General features: G+C 43.4%; 2 protein-coding genes across 5 annotated transcripts in view; one reads left to right on the forward strand and one right to left on the reverse strand.

The window, feature by feature from the left end:
* Positions 1-6,947, reverse strand: part of SRGAP2 (SLIT-ROBO Rho GTPase activating protein 2) — a 208,698-nt gene extending 201,751 nt beyond the window's left edge. For 3 of the 4 annotated variants that reach the window (XM_080917629.1, XM_080917627.1, XM_080917630.1), the window contains exons 1-2: positions 6,834-6,947; positions 4,582-5,224 (exon numbers count right to left, since the gene is read on the reverse strand). In XM_080917629.1, coding sequence (XP_080773755.1) covers positions 4,582-4,648 — 67 coding nt within the window. In that variant the 5' untranslated portion in view covers positions 4,649-5,224; positions 6,834-6,947. Of the gene's footprint in view, positions 1-4,581; positions 5,225-5,966; positions 6,103-6,833 lie in introns of those variants that run through there. The other variant, XM_080917628.1, reaches the window with a different exon arrangement.
* A 1,338-nt stretch (positions 6,948-8,285) lies between these two features.
* FAM72A (family with sequence similarity 72 member A) lies at positions 8,286-18,606 on the forward strand (the record flags this gene model as incomplete). The annotated part of the gene is made up of 4 exons (XM_080918378.1): positions 8,286-8,437; positions 10,386-10,463; positions 13,509-13,633; positions 18,512-18,606. The coding sequence occupies 4 exons, from the start codon at positions 8,286-8,288 to the stop codon at positions 18,604-18,606; spliced, it is 450 nt and encodes a 149-aa protein (XP_080774504.1).
* Positions 18,607-25,456: the final 6,850 nt, after the last annotated feature.

Here is a 25,456-nt window from a genome sequence, read left to right on the forward strand (position 1 = left end):
TCCCCTGAGAACAAGCTTGTTTAATACCTCCAATTGGCATTCCCAAGCAGGAATGCACACACAATATGGCTAGAGTTGAAATCTCATCTCCAGCTCCCGAAGGGTACCAAAAGAGTTCAACTGTTACAGGATATTGATTTGTTCTTTTCCTATCAGAATGATCCAGGTGCAAATTATAAAAAGTTCATTTCTCTCTGACTATAGTAGTCTACACTGTAATCCCAACATTTGGGAGGCTAAGGTAAAAGAACCACTGTGAACTTGTCCAAACTGGATTATACACAGTAAGACTCAGTCTAAGCAGATCTCTGAATTTGAGGCCATCCTGGTCTATATAGAGTTACAGAAATATATAGAAACACCCTATCTAAAAACAAAACAAAACAAAAAAACAAAGAACAACCAACAACAAAAGATTCTGTCTCAAAATATAAAAAAGATAACAATTTTACTTCTTAGCTCTGTGGTGCACAAAGTTGAAGTAATAGAGGAGGAGGGGAAAGAGACCCTTAACAGCTAATTAAGAAAGGACCTAGAGGTACTGTGGGCAGCAATCTGAACTCACCCAAGTCCCCCAAGACAATCACCTCTATTCTACATCCCACTCTTCACTATCCAGTGCTTAAGTGCCAGCAAAGATACGAACAGGCTAGAGGTCAAATATACCAGTTTCTAATCATGAATCTCATCAAGGCTGTCAAGAATTTCCAGAATTTCCTGTATATAAAAGCACTTTATAAAAGTTTTTTCAAAAAAAAAATCTATGCAAGAAGACTAAGAATATTAATGCTTTTGAGTTGGACACTGAAACTTTTCAAAGGAATCCAAACACCCACAAGCAGAAACAATGGTGGTTTTTACAAAGCCACATATCAGGCTGACTAAGGGAACATTGCTCCTGACCCTTAAAACCACACTGAGGTAAGACTCCTGCTGAAACCTCAGAGAATCTTCAGAGCACATAACATGCAAGCAGGTGCTTTTAAGGAACAACAACAGGAGAGAACAAAATAACAGAAGAGAGTCTAAAGTCTATCTACTAAGTCTACTTGATTCAAACAATTCTGACTAAAAGCAGAGATACAGACAATATTTTCAGACAGTTTACCTATTCATACATAAAAGGAAAATAATGTTCAAAGAGTATGGGAGATTTTTAGTGGCAAAGAGTTTAGTTTTTTTGTTTTTCTTTGTGGTTTGTTTTGTTTCTGAAACAGGATCTCACTTTACTCCAGGCCAGCCTCAAACTTTCAGCAGTTCTCCTGCCTCAGCCTCTCAAGTGCCAGGATTACAGGCATGAGCCACCATGACTGGCCAAAGGATTTAAATGACAGGCACATGACACATTTTGCTACTCCTCAACAAACTTCAACTAGAACAGTTTCATTCCTACTCTGGTTTCCCATCATTTAACAGCTGGTGCTTAGAGAGTGCACACTCAAAGACTGACTAATTATCGAGTAGACTATACAATCATTGAACACTCACAGGTGCCAGATACTGAGACACAAGAAATCTACAGACTAGCTAACTTCTTCACTCCTCACAGGAATAGGAAATACACACTATTTTGCCAATTTACCAATTAAGAGACTGAGACTCAGACAAGCCGTGTACAAAGTAGAACAAAGGTTTAAACCTAAATTCTCTGCCTCCAACACCTTTACTTTTAACCGACACACCAAACTGATTGCTGTATAACATTTAAAAAAAATAAATCTTGGCATCTATAAAAGAAGTAACTCTGGCAGCACTATAAGTTACTTCCACAGAATGCATAAAACTGGGAAACTCTACTGATAGAGGGTAGGAGCTCACACCTGTATTCCCAGACTCACGAGGCTGACTCAGGAAGGCTGTCATAAATTCAAGGTCAACCTGAGTTACAGTTTGAATTCCAGGCTACCATGGCCTACACATTGAGATCCTGTCTCTAAGAAACAAAACAAACAAACAAAACACAATTTTTTAAAAAGCTGGAATTCTTAATTCTTATAGAAGGTGAGGTAGTAAGCCACAGTGCTAACCCCACCCCAAGACCCTTTGAATTAAAATCATAGTCTTCCACCAGACTAGAAATGTAAGCCCCATAAGGGTCTGGCATTCTGTCTTCAGGACTGATGTAGAAACCGAGAACACATACTAAGCACTCAACCAACAGTTAATAAATAAAACAAGGAAGTAAGGATGCCAATTGACTGTGTGACCTTGAAAGGGTTTTACCCTCTGTGCCTCAGTTTCCTCGTGCCCTCAGATGAGAGTACTTCCTGGAGAGATGGGACAATCACACAGACCACTCCTGGGGATGGAGTGGAGCACGATGAACACCCAAAGGAAACTGTTACCACATGGCTGCTATGCATCACTCTTATAGATCACACACCTTTGCCTTAAGAACTGTTTCCACCATGGTCAGATGCTATTTTCACTGTGAAGATACAGAAGTCCGTAGAACCACTCCTATCTTCAGATCTGCTACCACCTAGCTGCATGACCTTGAACAAACCTCTCCAGTTCTCTACATCCTCCTCAGCTGTAAACCGAGGGACTAAACCAAATCAGTTCCAAAGGCATTCATGGGCACCTCTTTGATGAAGAACTCAGGGTCAGACACCTTCCTACGCTCCTGAATAGTCAATGAAAAAATATTGACACAAAATAAAACAAACAAACAAACAAAAAGTCTCTAGTCTGTGGCAGGGTTGAAGAGAAACTCCAAATAGCTAACTGCATTACATCATCTCAATGAGCAATACTTGTAAATACAGAAAGTATTTCATTTTTTGAGATACTCAAGAAAAACATATTACCAATATTTAAAAATCAGCAAATTCTGATACCTATTAGCCCTGAACCTTCAAAGAAAAATAATCACCAACATATAAAAATCATTTTTCATTAGTCAAATGTGTGCTTATAGAGAACCACCTGGGAAAGTCAAAGTTATTAACACTCCCTACGGCAACAGTTAAGGATTGGATGCTTTTTTTAATGATATATCTGCTAAAACCATAGGGAGTGAATTACAAGAGCAGAGTGTGCTGCATCTGGACAGGACATAGAGGCCAGGGGCCATTGTTTACAAAAACAGCTGGGATTATGAATAATGACAAGAGGCCAAGACCTCAGCTATAACTCAAAACCACACCTCTCTCAATTCCAGTCCAGGAGAAGCTCTCATCATTCAACTACCCCATCCTTGTAATAAAACTGACCAATATTTGCTGTCAAGTGTATTGAGGGTCCCTTAGGGCACCTCCTGCATTGACCAAACTGATAATAAATATTTTTTTTTTAATCCTGAAGACTTCAAATTGCCTTTCAACCTTCCAAAAGATAAAAGGGACAACCCATTTGACACTCTACCTCTAACCCACATCCAAGGCAATCATTAGAGGGGGAGACATGGCCTTTCTCAAGTCCTCTAAGATAGGAAAAGGTCTCCTTGCATTGGTGCAGGGAATGGAGTAGGGGCCCCTCCCTCTCTACTCTGAAACAAAGGAAAAACCCAGAGCTTCAACCATGTGGTGTAACATTCAAGGCCACCCACCTCTCTCACTTCCCAGCTAAGGTCTCAATGAACTGGAGCCACATGGCTCTTCCCAGTGACTGGTCAGAAAGGGGCTGTGCCTTGCACAAACACAGGCTAGGACTCCTTCACAGGCATGACACCTCTTAAGGGAAATGCTCCAGGAGGAAAAGCCATGTGGGCATAGGTTGTGATTTGAGAAGCCAATCTAAGCAGTGGACTAGATGAGGAGACACTTGGTTTCCCCAGGTAGACATTCTGCCTTACCCCTTCACATGCTTGCTGAGAGGAAATGGACCTTTAAGAGCATGTGTTCTGGAGCCGAGGGTGACAACACAGAAGGGTTAAACAATTATGTCTTCCTATTTTCCAGTTTCAGCACCAGTCTGAAACCCTAAGAGCCTAACTCTGCTAAGGTTTAGGCGAGGGTAGAATCCCGTTTGGATGGTCTTATTCTTTCTGGTCTGTGATCTTTGACTGTATGCAGGATTGACCATGGGCCAGGCAAGTACAAGGTACACCCACTATGGCTAGGGACTTCCTGAATCCAATGTCTTGGCAAATCTCAAGCTGTAATACAGTACACTAGAAAAACCCCACCTCTCCCAGGTCTCTCCAAACGGTATATCCTTCTCAAGGTTGCCTTTCCATCTGGACTTCTCGTCAACCTTTGAAATAAATGACCGAACACCTGTCAGATTTCAGCTGCCCTTCAAGGAAGCTTGACTCAAGACACCCAAAGGCAAATTGCAGCTTTTTTTCTCTCTCCCCGGAGAACCTCCTTGCCCCTCCCCCACCCTGCCCAGCCTTTGGGAAAGAACTGCCAAATTAATGGCCAGCCCCACAAAGATATTCCGAAAGCCCACTTCCAGTGCCTGTGGCCCCTGACACTGCAGACCATTCCAAGGCTCTGATCCACCTAGGAAACTGCCTCTGGGGTCAACTTGCCACCTGCTCCACCCAAGAAACAAACGCCCCAAAAATTGGGGTGGAAACGCATGCTTCTCCAGTCTGCAGAACATACGCTTTATGCTAATTTTCAAAATGCTTACCTTTGACCTGAGTATCGTACTCTGCGATGATCTCCTTATCCTTTTTGAATTTGGCTGGAGACGTCATGTTTTCCTCCTTTCTTCCAAATCCGAATTGTGAACTGATAGATCCACGAGAAAAATCCAACCTCTGATATCAATTCCTTCAAGGCCACTTCTCCCTCGGGCAGAGAAATGCCCCGCGGTGGTATCCAGAGCTCCCGGAGAACACGAGCGGCGGGATGGGCAGCCGGCTACCGCACACACATGCAGACTGTGGGCGCTGAGGCGGGGGGAGCGGGGGGCGGCGGCGGCTGGCTTATGTACTAAAGCCCTAACCACAGCCGCAGCATTAACCAGGAGAACTGCAGCGCCCGGAGGCTGGCCCGGGGTCTGACATCAACGACACAGGCGGGGAGTGGAAGTCCTTCCGCACAACATGGTGTAGGGGATGCGGGGGTGTGGACGCGCCCAGCTGTGTCCCTAGGAGGGAGTGGGTTTGTCTTGGGGTGCCAGGAAAGGGCTAGGCGTTCTTCGCGGGTTTTTTTCTTTTTTTCTTTTTTCTTTTTTGTGGTACCAGCTCAAAGATGCTGCAAATCAAATCCCAAAAGGGTGCCGCTGCAGCACAGAGTGGATAGGAAGTCCTTTGCTCTCGTTCACTAGCCTGTAAATGCAAGAAAAGGGGGGAGGGGGAGATCAGTCCTAGGGCAGATCCTAATCGCAACAGGGGTGGGGTCGGGGATGACACTCCAAGTCCTGCTTTGGCCCATTCATCTCGGCCTAACAACGCCCGCTCGGCCAGAAGACCCGGCGTGGAGTTGTAGGGAGGAAAAAGGCTCCCTCCAGATTCTGTTTTAAGGCAGAAAGAGAACACTTTGGAGCAGCCGGCAGCGCGTGCTCCGGGCGGAGACTGCGGCGGGAAAACAGTGCTGCGGGTGGGGACTGCGGCACCTCGGCGCTTTCCCAGCCCAGCTAGCCCAAGAGGGGGTCCTCCCGCCTAGCCCGAGACACGGCCCCTGACCCCCGGTTGGGGCACCTCCCAGACATCTAGAGGATCAATACCAGAGGGGACAAACCAGACGGGCACAACTTTTCTTTCCCTGCTGCCCCTCCTCCCAGTTGTTTTGTTTTTGGTAACTAGCTTCTCCAGGCAGCAAAACGGGGGGGGGGGGGGGGGGTAGAGGGGGGACGCTGCAGGAAGGGCCCGCTCCGCACGGGACATCCAGGAAAACAATGTGGTCGGCAGAAGCAGGAAACGGGCTAGAGGCGAGGGTCTAAACTGGGAAAACCCAGAGATGGGAGGCGGCAGGCGGCGGTCGCTTCCCCCAAGCCAGGTATGGGGATGACTCTAAATGGCACCCCCAGTATTTTTTGTCCCCCAAGCCCAGAGATCACAAATACCGCACCCAATCCCAGTCGGGTGGGAGGCATCAGTGATAGTCGCTCCAGGCGTCGGCAGGGAGGCTGAGGGAAGAGCTCCAGGGCTGTGGCGGGCCCCTGCCTCCTAGGCCTCCCTGTCCCTGCCGGAGCACAGGCGGCTCCAGGCAGTGTCGCCTACTCCCGGCGGCTGGAGGAAGGGCCGAGCGCAGGAAGAGCGAGCAGAGGCCGCGCAGTGCGGGAGGACAGGAAGCGGGAGGCGGGCGTGAGGTGGGGTCCTGAGGCGGGAGAGAGCCCGGGCCAGCTCGAGCCGCCCAAGCTTGGACGACCAGAGAGGGCGCCGAGAGGACGGCTTTGGAGGAGAGGCAGTAAGAGAAACTGAGGTGGACTGCAACCTAAAGTGCAGGATGTTGGCAACTTTGGGGAGCCGCATGAGGTTTGGGTATCAGAGTGGGTGGAGAGCCCTGGGAGACAGACTGGAGGGCTGGACGGAGAAAGCGCCTGCAAGCCGCGAGGACCCCATCTTTCCGGGTCCTGGGCTGGCAGCCAAGGCTGGGAGACCAGGGACGAAGCCAGCGGACCGTTACGGCGAGGCCCCTAGGTGGACCCGGCCAGCCGTGTGCAAAGGGGCTGCAGGAGGGCGGTGTCGCCGCATGAGGACAGTCCTCGGCAGTGCAAGGATGGGCGGAGAGATGAGCAGTCCTGAGAAGTATTATGGGCTGCACTGGGGGATTCAGAGGGCCGAGGAGGGCGGTGTGAGGACCGCGGGCGGCGGCACCGCTAAGGCGGCGTCGAGGGCAGCAGCATCCGCAACGCGTCCACCCTCCCAGTCCCGGTTTGTTCAGTCAGAGCAGCAACCGAGTATTCGGGGAAAGAGGGAAAGAAGGAGCCTTTACCTGGCTCTGCTGCGACGGGTCCCAGGCCCAAGGTTCCGCTTCCCACTTAGCGCTCTCCTCCCCGCCACCCTCTTCTACGCAGTTCGGCCCCCCAGTTCCCTAAGGAGACTCCGCCAACTCCACAAGACCCCGCCGGGAAGCTGAACCCACCCCTTTGCCAATCGCCGCCCGCCTTCTATCGACTGACGGGGCGTCTAGCCAATAGGAATAACTGATCCATAGACGCCAGGAGTAGAGGCGGGGCTGACGAAACTTAGAGGTGTGGCGAACACTAGCTGCCTAGGCTCAGTCCCAGAGTGAGCTCCTCCCTGGCCTGTGGAAGCCTAAAGTAGGACTGATGGGCGGGACAAAATGAAAGCGACAACCAAACACAAACTCGCAAGAGAAGACAGGACCAATCGGACTGGGAAAGGGAGGAGGAAAGTTCAGCCAATAAACAGTAGAGACCGACCTGGACAGTAGCATATCTACCAATAAGAAACTTGGGGTGTGTCTCCCAAGTTCACAGGGGGAAGGAGGGTTTAATCTAAGCAGATGCTGGCCAATGATCTTAGAGGCCGAGCAAAGCTTAACCAATCAGAGAGCCGATCTGACATCGGCACCGTTACTGGGGCGCGGCCTCTGAGCTCACGTCAAGAGAAGGCCCTTGGCCTTCCAATGTGGGGCTGAGGCGAATTCTAGTCCTCCCAATCCCTGCTCGACGCAGGCAATTCAAACTGACAGCGGGTTAGAAAAAGCAGAGAAAGCGGAAGAAAGGGCAAAACCCAGCGTGTTCTGTGTCTGAGTCCAGCGCTGACTGAGCCCATTCCGAGACCTCACACCGCTGCTCGCCTTGGAGCGACCGCCGTGGGAGAGACCTTAAGGGTTGCGGGGCGGCAAGTGCGAGAGCTGCGGGGGGCAGAGGACGAGAGCCTGGTTGCATGGGAGGGGGCCCGCGGCCGAGCTCGGAGAAGAGGGCGCGGGACGGGGGCAGAGCCGGCGTGGAAAGGGCTGAGGGGCGTTGAAGCCTACGAAGAAGCCGCGTGGAGCCGAACAGGAATTGGAGCGCCCTGCGGGCGGTGCTCGCACTGGGAGTGGTCAGAGAGGCGAGGCTTTAAAGGGAAGATCCCGCTGGGAACTGGGAAGTCGCCCAATTCCCGGGCTGGGGACAGAGCTCCAGAGCAGAAGATTCTTGAAGACCAGAGAAAGTAAAACAAAACCTGTTGCGACATTTCCCTTCAGCTCCACTTGTCTCGCCCCTCCTCGAACTCCATTACCCTCCCCAGATCAAAAGGAAGTAAAATTTGCTCGTCCTACTCAATAAATACTAATTGTACCTTTCCACCAGGAAAATAAGACTCTCTTCCTGGTTTTGGAGCTTAGAGAACTCAAGGCCTTCTGACTTGATTGTTAGCCCGAGGAAATCAAGGTTTCCCCTTTCAAAATTCTGCACCTCTTTCTACGTGGGACGCTATGTCTACCAACAACTGTACTTTCAAGGACCGATGCGTGTCCATCCTGTGTTGCAAATTCTGTAAACAAGTTCTCAGCTCTAGGGGAATGAAGGCAGTTTTGCTGGCTGATACTGACATAGACCTTTACTCTACAGACATCCCTCCTACCAAGTAAGTCTTACAGGTGGCTCTTTAACTGGACAGTGGATGGCATGGGTCCCTGGGAGTCAAGGTTATCATTAGGTGTTCCAGCCACTCCCGTCAGTCTGATGATTCCCTTGGAGTTTATCTAAGTGGGCAGACTGTCTGGACATAGTCTGTGGTTTACCCAAAGTGGTCAGTGCTGAGGTAACGCTTCCAGGCACTTAGAGTCATGTGTGTCTTATGTTGACTCTGAGGCTCGATTCCTTGTCTAAACACCCTTCCTCACTGAAGCAAGTCTTTAAAAATCACTTGGAAAGAAGTGTGTAATGATTCATTTAAAGTAAAATTCATGATTAGTAAAGATAGTAAATTTGAACATTTTAAAACAGGGAAGTAAAACTATATAGCCTCTTCGTTTGCCCCCTTGAAATCTTTTGGGAATTTGCTTAAGTGTAGTCATCATTTATTACAGAGATAAATGAGGTGCTATTTTGTGTGTGTATGTGCACTTATATGGTGAAAAAGAAAGCCTTAAATGATACAATCGTGGAACCAAATGTCCCAAAGGTTCTATGATCCAATGTTGTTTTAGTTAGATATGCTCACACAAAATTTGAAATATTCTATCTTTACAACAGCTGTGGTCATAAAGGAAGTCTCAGGTTGGTTTATTACACATGGGTATCTAACATAGAATTAGAGTTTTTGTATTGCTCATATTTCTCTGTTGGAGTTATGATCACAATGGGTTCATGTGCCAAGATGGGTGTGAATGCACTGGTTTTTAAGATTTATCTTTTTGTTCTGTCACTATGTGTACGTGTATATGTTGGAGGCGGGGTAGATGTGTGCACAGGTCTACACATTGGGCAGTTGTAGGTTTCATGAGATAGGTGTTGGGAAGTGAACTACAGTCCTCTGCAGGAGGAGTAAATCTGCCAAATGTTTATAGTAAGCACAAATATTACCCAACTCTTACAAAAATGAACTATGCTTATATTTTAGAGTCTAGTTCAGCTCTGAATTTATGAAATTTGTTCCAAAATCACACCTAAAAGTGTCATTGGGACACTGTGGCAAAATCAGGGCCCTGGCATGCTGCAGGAATGTGAAATGGTAAAGCTGCTGTAGAAAAGCAATGTGGCGCTTCTTTAACTATTCAATACAGAATCACCATATATGGTCCACATAATTCCAGTTATAGGTATGCATCCAAAGAGCTCAGATCAGCATCTTATCCTTATAGCAGCAGCATCCACAGTCTACTAGATAGAAATAATATCATTTTCCATTGACTCATCTAGTCAGTGGGTACCCAGAAGTTTGCCTTAGAGGAAAGAAATCTTGTCACATATTCTAATGGGATGAACCTTAAGTACATTATGCTAAATGGAATAAACTGGCAACAACCAATAAATACTGTATGACTCTGTTACATGAAGTATCTGAAGGAGAACAGTGATAGCTCGGAAGTGGGGGAAATTGGGCTTATGTAAGTATAGAGTTTCAGTTTTGCAATATGAAAACGGTCTGGAGAGTCATCCCACAGCAATGTGACCATATTTAATACTTTTAAACCATACATATTTAAAAGAAAGATGGGATTATGGTGGGTAGCATGCTTGCCCAGCATGTATAAAGTCTTGAGTTATATCCCAACTGTCACACACACACACACACACACACACACAAATTTTAGAGAGGACAGATGGCAAATTTTTATCTCATTTTAGAATTAAAAGCTGGGCTAGAGAAATGGCTCAGCGGTTAAGAGCACTAGCTGCTCTTCCAGAGGTCCTGAGTTCAATTCCCAGAAACCACATGGTGGCTCACAACCATCTATAGAGGGATCTGACGCCCTCTTCAGGCAGATAGATATATATGCAGCAGAGCACTCAGACATTAAAAATAAAAAGAAAAGAATAAAAAGCTTTGATATATTTGACTGTCTATAAACTTTTTTTAATCCCCCCAGCACAGTGGATTTCATCGGAAGATGCTATTTCACAGGAATCTGCAAATGTAAACTGAAGGACATCGCGTGTTTGAAATGGTAAATTGTGGCACTGTTCTAGATAACCTGAGTTTAGATGGTAGATATTGGCATAAAAACCCTCAAAAAGATTCTGTAGGCTGCAGCAGCATTGATATAACTCAAGCATGAGGCCACTAAAAGAACATGTGTTTTGTACAGCTATTTTTTTAATTACATTTATCTACTTATGTGCATGGATAGGTATGTATAAAATGTGTGTGCCATGACACATGTGGAGGTGGAAAAACTGTTCTTTCATTCTACCAAAGGGAACCCAGAGATTGAACTTGGGTTCTCTGTCTTAGAAGCAAGAGCTTTTACCCACTAAGCCATCTTGCCAGTCCTAGAACTATTGTTTTAAAAGAGTCTTTGTGATACTTTACAAATACAATCTGTAGTTTTTCAAAGTATGTTTGCAAATGTCTGCTCCCCAATAAACCTGCGTGATCTAAAAGTTGAAATCAATTCATAAATTAAATCAGTGGAATTTACACTGGAAAAAAAATCAGAGAGCAGGGGGAAATGGCTTGACTGGTAATGTGCTTGCTGTGGAAATATGAGGGTCTGAATTTGACCTGGATGTGGTGGCACACTTGCAGTCCCAACTCTGGGGATCTGAAGACAGGAGGATCCACGAGTTCCCTTGGCAGCCAGCTGAGGCGAAGTGAACAAGCCTCAGTCTTCAGTGAGAGACTCTTCTCGGAACAATAGGTGGAAGGCCCCTGAAGAACTCAACCCAGATTGACTTGTGGTGTTTTATGTGCATGCACATAATCATACTACCTGACCCCACATCCAAATCAGATCTGAGCCCTGTCCTATCCTTGGTTTCTGAATGATCTTGAATGAGGTTTTTAAACCTCTAAAGTTAGGAAACTTTTAGAGTTATAAATTTTATTTGGATTTGGGGAGTTTTTTTGTTTGTTTGTTTTTGTTGTTGTTGTTGTTGTTGTTGTTGTTGTTGTTGTTGTTGTTGTTTGAGACAAGGTTTCTCTATGTAGCCATGGCTATCCTAGAACTCGATTTATAGACCAGGCTGGCCACATAGAGATCTGCTTGTCTCGGCCTCCAGAGTTCTGGGATTAAAGGCACATGACAATGCACAGCTAAAAATGTTTTCTTTTGGGGACAGGGTCTTACTCTGTAACTCAGGGTGACCTTGAACTCACTATATAGCCCAGGAGAGCCTCTAAATTCTGGCAACTCTTTTGCCTCAGCCTCCTGAGTGCTGGGATTTGCATGCACTAACCACAGCTCCTTATCTAATTTCTGTCCTCCCCAACCCTCCTCTCCCTCCCTCCCTCCCTCCCTCCCTTCCTCCCTCCCTCACATTCACTACCTCACTGCCTCCCTCCATCCTTCCCTCCATTTTTTGAGACACTGCTGCTCTTACAGCCAAACCTGGTCTGAACTTCCTATAGAGTTAGCATTGGCCTCCAATTCACACTCATCCTGCTTCTGCTTCCAACTACTAGGATCACATGTGTGCGCCACCATGACTAGATCTTTAATCCTGTCTAAACAGTTAGTTTTTATAAAGATAGGAATTAAGAAGCAATCTGAGTTTAGCCTTGGAAGTTGTGAGCTGGAAATGAATGGCTGAATGTTAAGAGCTGCATGAAGTGTAAGGGAAAAGTAGATGAGATCTGTTACTATTATCTCTGAAGATGAATGAAGTTGTATTATTCCATTACAGACACACTGAGAGTTATAAGTCAGCAGAGTGTTAATGTGTTAGTGGCTATCTGACCTTATCAATCCAAGCCATGCTTGTATTAAGGACTTACCATACCAGTTACTGCTGTCAGGAGTATCCATAAGATAAAGTTACTGACCTCTGGACATAATATTCTAGTGGAAGCATGATCATTCCAATCCGATACTAAGATAAATAAGATATTAAATGTAGTGGGAGAAAAGAACAATATATGATAGAAAATACCAGAAATTGAGAAAGCAGGTAAGAGTCATTTCAGACGTCACCATAAGGAAAGATAGCTCATGAAGTTGTAAACACTGGAGTTGAGTCCTAAGTATAAGAAAAATGGACTGGGCAGAGCGGATAACAGATGCAAAATCCATGGCAGGAAAAAGGAGGTCTTGTTTGTGTTCACTAATGGATTTTTAGCACCTAGAACAGCACCCAGCATATAGCAGATATTCAACAGCTATGAGTTGAATGGATAGACAAATGAATGATGGTAGGTGGTAGCTGAATCGATGTATTCTTGTAGCATGGCCTTACAAATAGCCGTTAATTCTGGTCCAAGAATAACTTTGGTTTTCACTCACTTGCCTGCTCAGTGTGTTGTGATTAGAGGACAGGCTGGTTTTAGTTTATAGTGTTCTTTGTAAAGGCTTGTGAAAGTAACTGCTCCCCAAATCTCACAGGGTAGTGAGCTATAAGAAAGAATTTTCACTATCAGGGTATAAACAATTCATAGTGCAATTTTTAAAAAAGGAACAGCACATTCTGTGTGTTCACTGTAGTCAGCATGAGCCTTGTGAAAAGGAGATGTGAGAACTGAAACTTAGAGATCTGCTAAAGACAATAAAACCATCTTCAACATTCTCCAGGGGCTGGAGATTCACTTTGCTTCTTAATTCCTCCAAAATCACTACAACTAAATGAGAGTTGCATCTTACCTCTAGTTTAGCAGACCCATGCCCTCACCTACCTCTCTGCTTTGTTGAAACAATTTTTAAAACCTTGGACATACAAAAACTCATCTTGCCATAGCCCCAAGGCTAGCAAAATCCTTTATTCTATAGAGCCAAACTTAATAAATTTTCTCTGTACAGCATCATCCGTTTTGAGTGTTTTCTAGAGCAAATAACATCCTGAAAGTAGCCTTCAGTGAGAGCAAGAATAAAGTAACGTGAGCACAGAAATGCAAAACTATGTTAGTACCATGTCCCGCACAGACCCGTGAATGCTGTAGTCCATTTACAGGAGGGACGTGAAACTTCCATGGTCTGGGTTTTGGCAGACACATGTTTCTGTAATTCAGGTGTTACCTACTGTGGGCACCATCAACTAACAGCTGCTTCTGTCTTTTAAAGTGGGAATATTGTAGGCTACCATGTGATTGTTCCGTGTAGCTCCTGCCTTCTTTCCTGCAACAATGGACACTTCTGGATGTTTCACAGCCAGGCAGTCTATGGCGTAAACAGACTCGACTCCACTGGTAAGAAACAATTGATTTATACATTTCCTTGTAGCATTTCTCTATCGGTACCTGAGGGAAGCCCCTGCATCCTTCACATCTAGATTGGATTAGCAAGAGTGGACCACTGGTCCCTTTGCCCCGACACATTCAGATTTGGTGGATATGAAGACTATCCACCAAAACTCATCACCACTTACCACTGGACTGAGGGAAGGCTTCAGATCATCTAAATTTCTTAGGTTTTGTTGTTGTCCTTTTGATTTGTTTGTTGACACAATCACACTAAGTAGCCCAGGCTGGACTCTGTTGTTCAGTCCTCCTACCTCAGCCTCCCAAGCACACACTGTCTTTTTATTTCTGATTACAGATGGCTTTTGAAGACAGTACATGGATAGTCAAGGGTGTGTGTGAGTGCAAAGGTGTGTGAAGAGAAGTGGGAAGGGTCATGGCAGTGAGGAATAGGAAGAAAACTGAGTAGCCTCTGTTTAACAATTCTTTGGCATAAATTCATTTAAGGGGCTGAAGGGATGGCTGAGTAGGTAAAAGCCTTACTATTCTTCCAAAGAACCAGGGTTTGGTTCTCGGCATCTACATTAGACAGCTCACAACTGTCTGTAATTCCAGTGACCTCTTCTTACTTCCACATGTACCTACATGCTTGTCTACACATACAGATAAGTAGACAAGCACACATACACATAAAGCAAAATTAATAAATTTTAAACTATATACACATATATATTAACATGTATATCAATAAGTTACAGTAGAATTCTAGTCAAGGGAAATATTTAATTCTAATGTGTTATACAGATTGTTTTAGGAATATGCTAGGGTCTAGGGATATGGCTCAGTGGATAAGAGAGAGCTACACAGGTTGAAGACTTGAATTTAAACCCTCAGCACCCATGTAAAAGTCAGACATGACTGACTGTCCCTATACCTGTAACCCCCTTCACTGGGAGACAGGAACAGGATCTCCCTGACAACCAAATCTAGCCAAAATAGCAAGCTTCAAGTTCAATGGAAGACACTGTCTCAAGGACTTAAATAGAGAATAATACAGCTGAATACCCAGTGTCCTCTCTAACCATGTTCCATGTAGGTTGCAGTCATCAAACTCAGGTTATTACTTTTTGACAAGGTTTCAGGTAGCTCAAGCTGGCCTCAAATTCACTATGCAACCAAGGATGGCTTGACCCAAGCCTGGTTTTATGAGATCCTGAAGTTTAAACCCAGGGCTTTGTACCTTACTGATTGAACTACATCTCTAGTCCAGCATGCTCCTGTCAAAGTGTGTATGTGTGTGTGCTTATGCCTGTCTGTGTGTTTGTGTGTGTCTCCATGTGGCTATGTGGTTGTCTGTCTGTGTCTGTGTGTATAATTTACTTTGATAGACCAAGAGATCATTTTAAACCCTCCAATTATGCTTGTGTTTTCAAGACTGATTTTTTTTTTTTTTTTTTTTTTTTTTTTTTTTTTTTTGATTGCCTGGGATTCAACAGTGGGTTTTAGGCAATTACTTTGGCCTTTTAATTTAAAACTATATATGTTAAGATGGCCATTTTCAAGCAAGGACCCCTCTAACTCCTCCAAGCAAAATAGAGGCTCCTAACTTAGGCTTTTCACTTTATATTTGTGTTGCCCATGGGACACATTAAAGAAAGTTTCTGCTTTGATACAGGTTTTCCTGCTTCACAGGATCCAAAACACAGGGTGGAGATTTTTCAGTTTTGATTTACTTTAGACTATTGGTCAAGTTTTCAAACATGAAAGACCAGCATTCTTTCATTTGCACTAACTCTAATCCATGAGAAACAGATGTATCACAGGATTTCCTTCCTCCCAACAGAGAGGGGAAGGTGGTTCTTCTGTCGGATCCAATCTCCTCATTTATTTTTTTCTCCTTTGAACCAATTGTCTGAGTTGCTTCATGGTTCCGGAGGACAGACTCCAAGAATATCAAACTTCTCCTTTGTAATTCTAATACTGTGATTTAAAGTAAGATTTCCTAGATACTTGTCAAAAGGAGATTTCTAATGGCTTTGGAACTGTCCTTGAGTCACCTAAATAAGTAGACCAAAGGAATGCATATACGGGTTATATAAAACTTTAGAAAATTCAGCATGTAAGCTCTCTATGTCATAGGTTAAGCTACATGTATCAATCTAATTTCCCAGAACTTCCCCAAATACACTTAGGAAATCAGCTTAGATCCTCTAGACTAGCTCCCAAGGCATTCAATTTGCCTTTATGGATTCTAATTTCTACTTATATGTTTTGGCCAAACAATTCTTTGCAGTCTGGTCAGCCCCACAGCACATGTTACAGAAACAGATCACCATTGATTCGTAGAATAGGTGTTAGGAAATGTTTTTTATACTAAGCAGTTCAGACACAAAACCATTAAGGAAAAGAACATAGAAATCTCTAGAAGCTGTCGCTTCAAGTAAGGGCTAACTTCTTGACTGATTAGATCGAAATATCGTTGTCAAACAAGATAAACTTGTTTAGTCCCACTGCTTCAACCATGTACACATTTTACCTGGTGCTGAGGCAAATTGGGCCCAGCAATGACAGGCTGAAATTTCAACATATTTTAAAAGATCTAGACAGATGAGATGGCTCAGCAATGAAAGCACCTTGCTGTACATGCCTGATCTGAGTTCAAGCCCAGGGAGAGTTGGAGACAGGAGAATTGCCTGGAAGTTCACATACCAGCTAGTGGAACAGTGTAGTAGAAACAAGAAAGCCCCTGCCTCAATAAGGTGGAAGGCAAGACTCCAAAGCTGTAGCATATGCACATATGCCCCCTGTACGGGCTGGCTTTGTGCCAACTTGACACAAGCTGGAGTTAACACAGAAAGGAGCCTCAGTTGAGGAAATGCCTCCATGAGATCCGGCTGTAAGGCATTTTCTCACCTAGTGATCAAGGGGGGAGGGCCCAGCCCATTGTGGGTGGTGCCATCCCTGGGCTGGTAGACCTGGTTTCTATAAGAGAGCAAGTAGAGCAAGCCAGGGGAAGCAAGTCAGTAAGCAGCATTCCTCCATGGCCTCTGCATCAGCTCCTACTTCCTGACCTGCTTGAATTTCAGTCCTGACTTCCTTTGGTGATGAACAGCAATGTGGAAGTGCACGCTGAACAAACCCTTTCCTTCCCCATTTTGCTTCTTGACCGTGATGTTTTGTGCAGGAATAGAAACCCTGACTAAGACACCCACACATACCAGTTCAATTAAATTAAAAATCAAATATTTTCAGTGAAATATTCTACAAGATAAAAAAGTAAATGAGATAAATTAATGCCATATGTCAAATAGATAAAACTCAGAAATAAGATGAATAAATTAGAAAAATACGTACAATGTAATATTGTTCTATAAAAATTGTAGCCAAATATACTGGCACATGCTTATAATCTCAACACTCGGAACATAGAGGTAGAAAATCAGGAGTCTAAGGTCATCCTCAGATATATAATGCATTAGAAGCTAGCCTAGGCTACATGAGACTCTCTTTAAAAAAAAAAAAATAAGAAAATTTAAGATAACACAAAGGAGTACTCTCTATCTACAGCTGCATACACTTTTAGTAAAAATGCTGTTAGTGTACAGATGAAATGTTGCATCAATCCAGTTAGATACTGGGACTTTAACCCAACTCTTGCAAGTGATTAGTGGTGACTTGTGTGCCCAGTATGGTAGATGTGGAGAATAACTGAGTGAACGTCTGGGAGGGAGAAAACAATGCCACTAGTGGCAGAAGCTAAACTCAAACCAATGTTTAAGCCCTGGATCACGCCATGCCAGCACGTGGTTCCTACCTCAGTGAAGAGCAAACACCCGGAGCTGGCCTGTCTTTTGCTCACCCTGCCAGCTAGACAGCTTGAGATTGTCTCAGGGTGGTTTTTATTCTCTCCTAAGTTAGGACTTTAAGTCATGTTCTCAACTCTGCTGTACTGGGCGAGTTGACGTGAAACTGATGATTCTGTCAGTTCTGCTTTGGACCATCATTTGTTACAGTGACTCCTGTAACCCAGTCCTACGTCTGCAGCTCTACCCTGACAGCCTGTGATCTAAAGCAGTTACTTTGAGGAACTACATTATAACTTACTGCTTTAACCCCAACATACTGGGGACTGAACCTCAGACTTCATACTTCCCGGGCAAAGGTTCCACCACTCAGCTATCCCCAGAAGCCTCTTACTTTCTGAGACAGTATCTCAGTAAGTTGTCCAAGGTGACCTAGAACTTGTAAAGCCTGTACCAGAAGGCCCATCTTGTCTGATCAGAAAATTTATATTAGCTGCTACTCTGTATATGGAGGAAATGACTCATTTAGAAATTTCTCTTGTACCCCCCCCCCCAAAGATACTTAATCTAAACGAATCATGTGCATTCTCTAGTCTAAAAGTCATTGAAATATATTTTTAAAGTATCAACATAGAGTAGATGGAGACAGGGTTGGAGCAGAGTTCCTTTTGAGTTCCATTTGCTTAAAAGGGTCTTAAAAATGTTCATGTTGGGAGCTAAGGAGATAGCTTAGTGGTTAAGACCACTAGATTGTTCTTCCAGAGATCCAGAGTTCAATTCGCAGAAACCACAGGATGGCCCACAACCATCTGTAACTGGATCTGATGCCTTCTGTTGTACAAGAAGACAGAACACTTATTTACATAAAATACATGAATAAATAAATCTTACAAAGAGATTAGGTGGAAAATGCCCATATGATAGATGGGTAATAATAGTTTTATTTGTAAGACATCTTTCTCTGCTGCTGTCTTCACTAGTGATGCCAGAGTTTAGATGATAAACTTGGCATATAAAGTTTTATATGTCATGTTCTGAACTGTAGTAATAAGCTCTAAAGAATTTCATGGCCTTTTATTTTCAGGTGTAAACTTCCTACTTTGGGGCAATTTGCCAGAGACAGAAGAATGTACGGATGAAGAAATGCTAGAGATTTCAGCAGAAGAGTATATTCGATGAAAGAATTATGATGTGTATGAAGTATTTTATAGTTTTTGTATTTAAAATATTTAATTGGTCAATTTTTAACATTGCTAGTAAAGATTTGCCGGTGGTTTAAAATACCAGTGGAACATTTACTATTTTATTTGCGATTTCGAATTAATGACTTCAATTCAACTTAAGCCAGTTCTTTCCTTCCCTTTCTACTGCTTCCTCTCCCCTAACTCTCTGCTCCACTTGGTGTGTTTTTGTCTTCAAATAGGAAATTTCACATGTCACTTCCAAATGGAAAGTGTTTGTATAACTTGATGCCAGATAGCATGATTCTATATCCCTGAGTAAGAACATTAATACCCACTCCTATATCAGCCACACAAAATATGAGACTCAACTGCATATGATTTTAAAAACATAAGAAAGATCAGGCTTTCAGGTTTCCGTGGGTCCTGGTTATCATCTGCTTTATCGGTAATGACTGCTGTAGTATTGAAAGTGGTGTTAGTGTGTCACAGGGTGCCCCACTTCTTTACTTACAAATATTCATTGCAATGAGTCATTGGTCTGTTTCAAGGCCTCTGGCTTCTGCTACACATCAATACTGGCTCCTCAACTGGGACCCCTCTCAGACTTCCTGTTGTTACCCTATGTTATGGAGCTCCTGCAAGCTTTGGGTCTGTGGGACTGGACCCTTCTCATGTTTGAGCAGTTCATAGATGGGGTATATGTTAGGTGGGCCAACTCAAAGCCCTGGATATGGACCCGGGTGGTAGCCAAACTGATCAGCTCACCCGTTCTGCACCCACCACCAGGATGAGCTCTCTAGCACTGCCCTGCTAGCTCACCCAAGGCCACAGCCAGCTAGCAGCAGGATCAGCTCTCCTGCTCCCGTGTTCTCTTAAATCTTGTACTGGAAAAAGGCATAGGCTTTAAAAAAACAAAAAGTGAAGTTCAGAACACATTATATATTCTCCAGTTAAAGAAACAGAGTTCAATGCTGGGGTCAAGGATGTTCAAATTCAAGGCTAACCTTCACTAGAATTCTGGTCCCCATTCAGCTCAGGCCTTCACATGCTGAGTTTGACTTGGGTGCTCCGAAGAGGCAATACCAGACAAGCACACTGAATGAAATAAACCCAAATGCTCTATTTTAGATAGCAAATCAATTCATCCATGTTTTTACCTCGAGAAGTATATTCATGATGCTTGGGGTTTTTTTAATCCTTTTCCCCTTTGTACTGGAAATTGAACTTGGGGCCTCAGGCATGCTAGACAATGACTCTACCACTAAGCTACCTTTTAAAATAAAAGCAAATTACCAAAGCAGAATCATGTATGTGTGTAGCATATGATTTCCGGTCCTGGCATAACTGATAGTTGTAAAACCATCTATGTGTTTGTCATGTTTTAATAATCTACTCAACAATTTGTATCATGCTCCTATCATGGGGTAAGAACTGCACAATAATCTGCTTACATGTAACTTGAGGGAGCACGGCCGAGGTCGGAGAGAGGATCTAATTCACGGCAGCAAGCAAGTTAATAAAGACACGCTTAACGTGCCATGGCTCCAGAGACAAAGCACAATCGTACTGAGTAAAAGGAAAGAGTGGGAATTGAGAAGTTCTTAAAGAAAAAAATAATACTTGAGGCAGGTTTTGTGCACAGGACTTTGCCAGCTGGGATGAGATCTTGGAGCAGAGAACATATGAAGAAAGGGGTGAAGGGATGAAATGATCCTTCTTACTTGGGGAGTTATAAGTGGCCCCCATTCTTTGTAGGGAAATATTTATGATTAATTCAAGATAAAGCACCGTTTGTCAGCATCAGCTTAGACTTCACCCAGTAGTTGTTGTTAAGAATGGGATACAATTATCATTTTCAGGACGATGGTTCTCGTAAAGTGTAATCAAGTTACAGGTTTCTAATGTTCTTTCCTTGAAGGGCTTCACTTGACTGTGAGAATGCTGTTTCTTAACCCTTTAAACACATGTCGTTCCTGAAGCTCCCTGACTCTCATCTTGCACAGAGCCCCTGCCTTTTTTCCTCTCCATCTCACCATTCCTGAGGTTCAAAGAAAGGACAATGAGTCATCTGGTCATTTGCTGTGGATTTTGCTGCCACTTTATCTTTCCCTCAAGCCAGTTTCTCAACCCCAGGCTCTGTTGAGGCATCTTGGGTGGAACTCAATCTTAAACTGTAATGTTTTTTTAATAGCCCATGGCTCTAAAACACAGGTCCTTAGATATTAGTATTTTAAGGAGGGTACCTATTAAGAACTGATCTTTTGACCTGTGAGTCACAAAGGACTGATTAAGAATTATCTATATTTACTTTCCTTTGTTAAGAAGGCAGTGACCATATATATAAACCATAATATAGAAAACAACTAGCTATAGAGAATCCAAACAGTAGATGCAGTGGTAGGGAGGAAATGAATTGAATGTTCTTGCTTCAATAGTGAGGGTGGCTCTGGATTTTAACATTCATGCTCATAAAAGGAAATATTTTCCTTTTCTGCTTCTCTCTCTCCCTCCTTCCCCCTCCCTCCTTTATAAGCAGACTAAACCATAGCTTCTTTCTTTCCTGGTATTGAGTGTATGCCAAATCTACCCTAAACTGCACAGATGGGAAAAATTAGTCTATGTCTGTGGTACCTCTGGGGTTGAATATTTTTAGTACTTCAATCTTTAACGAAAGGTTCTTTCTTCCAACATTAGAGAATGATTTCATTGTTATTCGATGTACAAACTTATGGGTGTAAACATTGACAGTGTCACCTTTTTATATTTTATTGAGAGCTGTCACGTGTCCTATAATTATTGGAATCCATTTAGAGTCAATCATTTCATTTCTACTTCCCAGATTAAGAACATCTCCTCCCTGCCTCCTAAGGCCTCACAGGTTAGCACAGGTTGGCCTTGAATTTGCAGCAATCCTCCTGCCTTAGTCGATCAAGTGCTCAGATTACAAATGGGCACCACTATGCCCAGCTGAGCTAGAGGAAATCTTAATTCAAACACCTAAAGAATTAAAAGACTCTAAACTAGATGAGAGTTTTCTCATTTCTGTTTAGGGAGAATCTCCCTTGCCTGCCAAAGTGAGCCTGAAAGCTATTTTCCTCCCAAGCTTTGAAACCCAGGACAAATTTTCTAGGTGTGCTTCCCCTCCCCCAACACACTCTCTCCATCCCCTGGGGATCAAACTCAGGGGCTCATGCACACACAGGACGCAGGCACTTTATCACTGAGCTACAACCCCCTCCAAAGACAAATTTCCTCTGACTTTCAAAGTTCCGTTACGTTAGTTCATCCATTCAACAAATATTGTGGACCTTCCTGTGCACAAAACAGATGCTAGAATTTCGACCATGTTATTTGAGGGGAAGGAAGAAAACAGGGAACATTCACAAGCGTTTATTGTGTGCCAGCTGTCACTCAAAAGTGCTTTCTTTGCACAAAATCCCTGATGGATAGTTCCTATTATCCTTGCCATAAAAAAAAAATTAAAATAAACTGAGGCAGAGAGGGGTTTTGAAAAAAACTACCTTTCGTAAGCTGGCAAAGCAACTAAAATACAGCTCTTTAAAACACAGAGGAGTTAATCTAGTTAATGAGCTTACAACTATGTTTCCTTCTGTTCCCGGTATCATTGACTTACACTCAAACAAGTTTTCCATTAGCGTCTTCCTGTGCAGGTTCCCTGTCATCCTTCAGTGAGTTTGTTGTAAATTAAGATGAGAACAGAATCTCAGTTTTTAGCAAGGGAGCCTTGTTTTACCACACCCCATGAGAAAGCTGGCCTTATCAGTTATTGGGGTTGGGGGGGAGCAGTTCCCAAGTCCTAGCTTTGCTATATGTCTATCTGGAAATGAAATCATTTTCCCGAGTTTAGACTTTCATCTTTCAAGTGACAAAAGTTAACAGTGCAATGAATACTTTAAGACACGTGTATTTCTCAAAAACCAAATCCAATGACCACCTTTTGCAAATGTTCCTAGTCTCCGTTTCCCTATAAGTTTATATTTGAAGTGTATTTATGCATAATTTCAGAAGCTATCTTGCTGTAAATGAGTACTACTTGATTTTCACACAAGATGATGCATGTATTAGAAGAAAAGCAAAAGCGGGTATCAAATCCGTGTTCAACTTTGCATTTTGTTTGGCATTTACGGCAGAGTGCCTTGACAAATAGCCAATAATCCATTGGATTTGCCACGGGTGGGCCCTACTGAAGTTTGCCACCAGAACGTGTCTCTCCACCTCCGTTCACACAAATCGTTTCCTCTGTCAAGGGGCCCCTGGCAGAAGCAGGCATATGGAACCGATTCACTTAGGGGAAGCTGTACCCAGAGTAGCCCAACAGTTTGCTTTCAGCTTCTCTCTCCTTGCCACATTTTTTTTCTCCCCAGAGGAAGCACCCGTTTTTATGGCCATGACACCTGAAAAGCAGCCTGAATGTCGGAGGAGACTGCCCGCGCACGGGTGGGTTCCCAGGGTGTTCTGTGAATATTTTTTTAATGTTTTTTTTTAAGGCAAAAACATTCTCAGCCATTGGAACATTGCCTTGTCTTATCAAAATGGCTTTGTAACTGTATTCACAAATACCTTAGAATACTGAGCTACAGATGGAATTCAGTAGAAGACATACTGAGCTAATTTCCTCTGTACAGCATTACCCAGAGAAGCCAAGCTGTTGTGTCCTCAAGAACAAGCCCGCAGAGAGATGATGGCAGAAGCCTCAGGAGGTCCAGATGGGTTTGGCCTTTGGGAGCTTCTGTCCATCCTCCCAAATTTGCTTATAATAAAAATTTACTGCAAACAAACAAATCAAGCATGTTTTTTAAAAGATGATTATATAGTAGTAGCAATGGTAGAAACTATTAGTCTGGAATGTTGAACCTGAAAGAATTCTGACCATTCCAGTGTATATTCATATAGTGAAATGACAGAAACACAGGATTCTAGGCATGCAGAATGTCATACTCTGCCCCAACTTGAAACCACCATCTCTAAGCCATGCCTTATATTCACTGAGTATTAGTTAAACCACTTAGCCCATATTTAATAAGCATATTTTATATGGACATTATTTTTAAATATTGCAGGTTTTTATTTTTACAACTCATTAAAGAGGAAAAAACCCTTCAGTACCTTTCTATAATACATTTTTTAAAGCTGTTTCATTTCTCAGACTCCCTTGCAGCTAGCAGTTTGGATATAATTTACTTTTTGCTAGCTATATGCACATTTACATTTATACAGTCTTGATTCCAGAACCAACTTCAGTGGAGAAAAGGATGGTGACTACACACTGATTACCCACTTTGCTAATCAAAGTCCTTGATATGGCTTGAAATATAGTCCCCTCCAGATGCTCAGATCATGACTAAAGTGATAATGGCAGGCAAGGTAGTACACACCTACAGTCTCACCCCATGGGTGGAAACAAGGGAATCAGGAATTCAAGGACATGTTCATGTACACAGGAAGTTGAAGGCCCAGCCTCCGGTGGACTCTGTTGAAAAAAAAAAAAAAAGCCATGCATGGTGGTTAATACCTGGACTCCCAGAACTTCAGGGGTAGAGGAAGGATGATCAGGAGTTTAAGGTCATCCCAAGCCATATAAGACCCTCAAAAAAAAAAAAAAAAAAAAAAAAAGCAGTAATAGTAAAATGATGATAGTAGTAGAGCTGGAGAGAGGGGTCAAAGGTTAGGAGTACTTACTGCTCTTGCAGAGGAACCAAGTTCGGTTCCCACCACCTACATAGAGGCTCACAATGGCCAGCAACTCTAATTCCAGGGAATGTGACCTGTATGGGCTCCTGTATGTATGAGGTATGTGTACCTTAATTCATGTAAGCAAACACATGTAATGTAAAGCAAATCAATGATATCTTTTTAAAGTGATGGATGGCTTCTTATTTCTAGAGACGATGCCTACTTAGTACTTGACCCTTTAGAATTTGCAAGTCTGAAACCCACTGATCTTTTAATTATTGATTACTGTGTAATAAACACCCCCCCCCCAAAAAAAACTTAATCAGGAGTGGTTCTGTTGATCTCATGTGGTCTGTGTGTGTGGTTGTATTGAGTTATCAAGTGGTCTAGAAGATTCCACCCACAAGATGGGATTCCCTAAATGCTGAGCCCCTTTTCCTAGGCTCATCTTCCTACCATCAGTAACCTAGCTTTAGGGTTCTGTCTTGTTTTTATGTGGTGCCTGCCCTCTAAGGTGTTAAAATGTGAGCTAAATCTGTAAGTCACACTTTTGCCTCATTCTTTTGGTCAAAGTTGATCTTAAGGATGGTCTTGATTCAGAGGAGGGAAAAAAAATAGACTCCATCTCTTTATGGAAGTTGTGGCTAAGTTACATTGCCAAAAGTCAGATGATACAGGATGGATTTGCAGCATCTGCCTACCACAACTATATTTAGTCCTTTGCCCTTATGGGACAAGAGACCATTCCTGCTGGGAGAAGCATATACACTTAAAAGTAGTTCATACTCTCAAAGAGAGCTATATCCTCCTTAAATGCCCAGAGAAACCCCATCAATAACACTTTATGAAGTAAAACAGTGCTCAGCACTTCTTTGTCTTAGTTATAAACTGTGGGCGCACCCTCCATATGGCAGGAGGAGAACCGCCAGTGTTTCAGCAAGGGGCAAGAGGATTAAAGAAAAAGCCATCACTTAGCAGCCTGTGGTAGCATTTACTCCCTGTCAAAAATAATATCGCTTAGTCCTCAGTAAAGGGAAAACAACTATCACCGTCTGTAGGATTCAGACAAAAATGAATCCTAGGAGACATAAAAGCTGTATCTTAAATATATGAATGTGTAGATATTTCCATTCCTACCCAGTCCGGGGCTG

This window comes from Micromys minutus, assembly GCF_963924665.1.
Source record: "Micromys minutus genome assembly, chromosome: 6".
NCBI classification, from domain to species: Eukaryota; Metazoa; Chordata; class Mammalia; order Rodentia; family Muridae; genus Micromys; species Micromys minutus.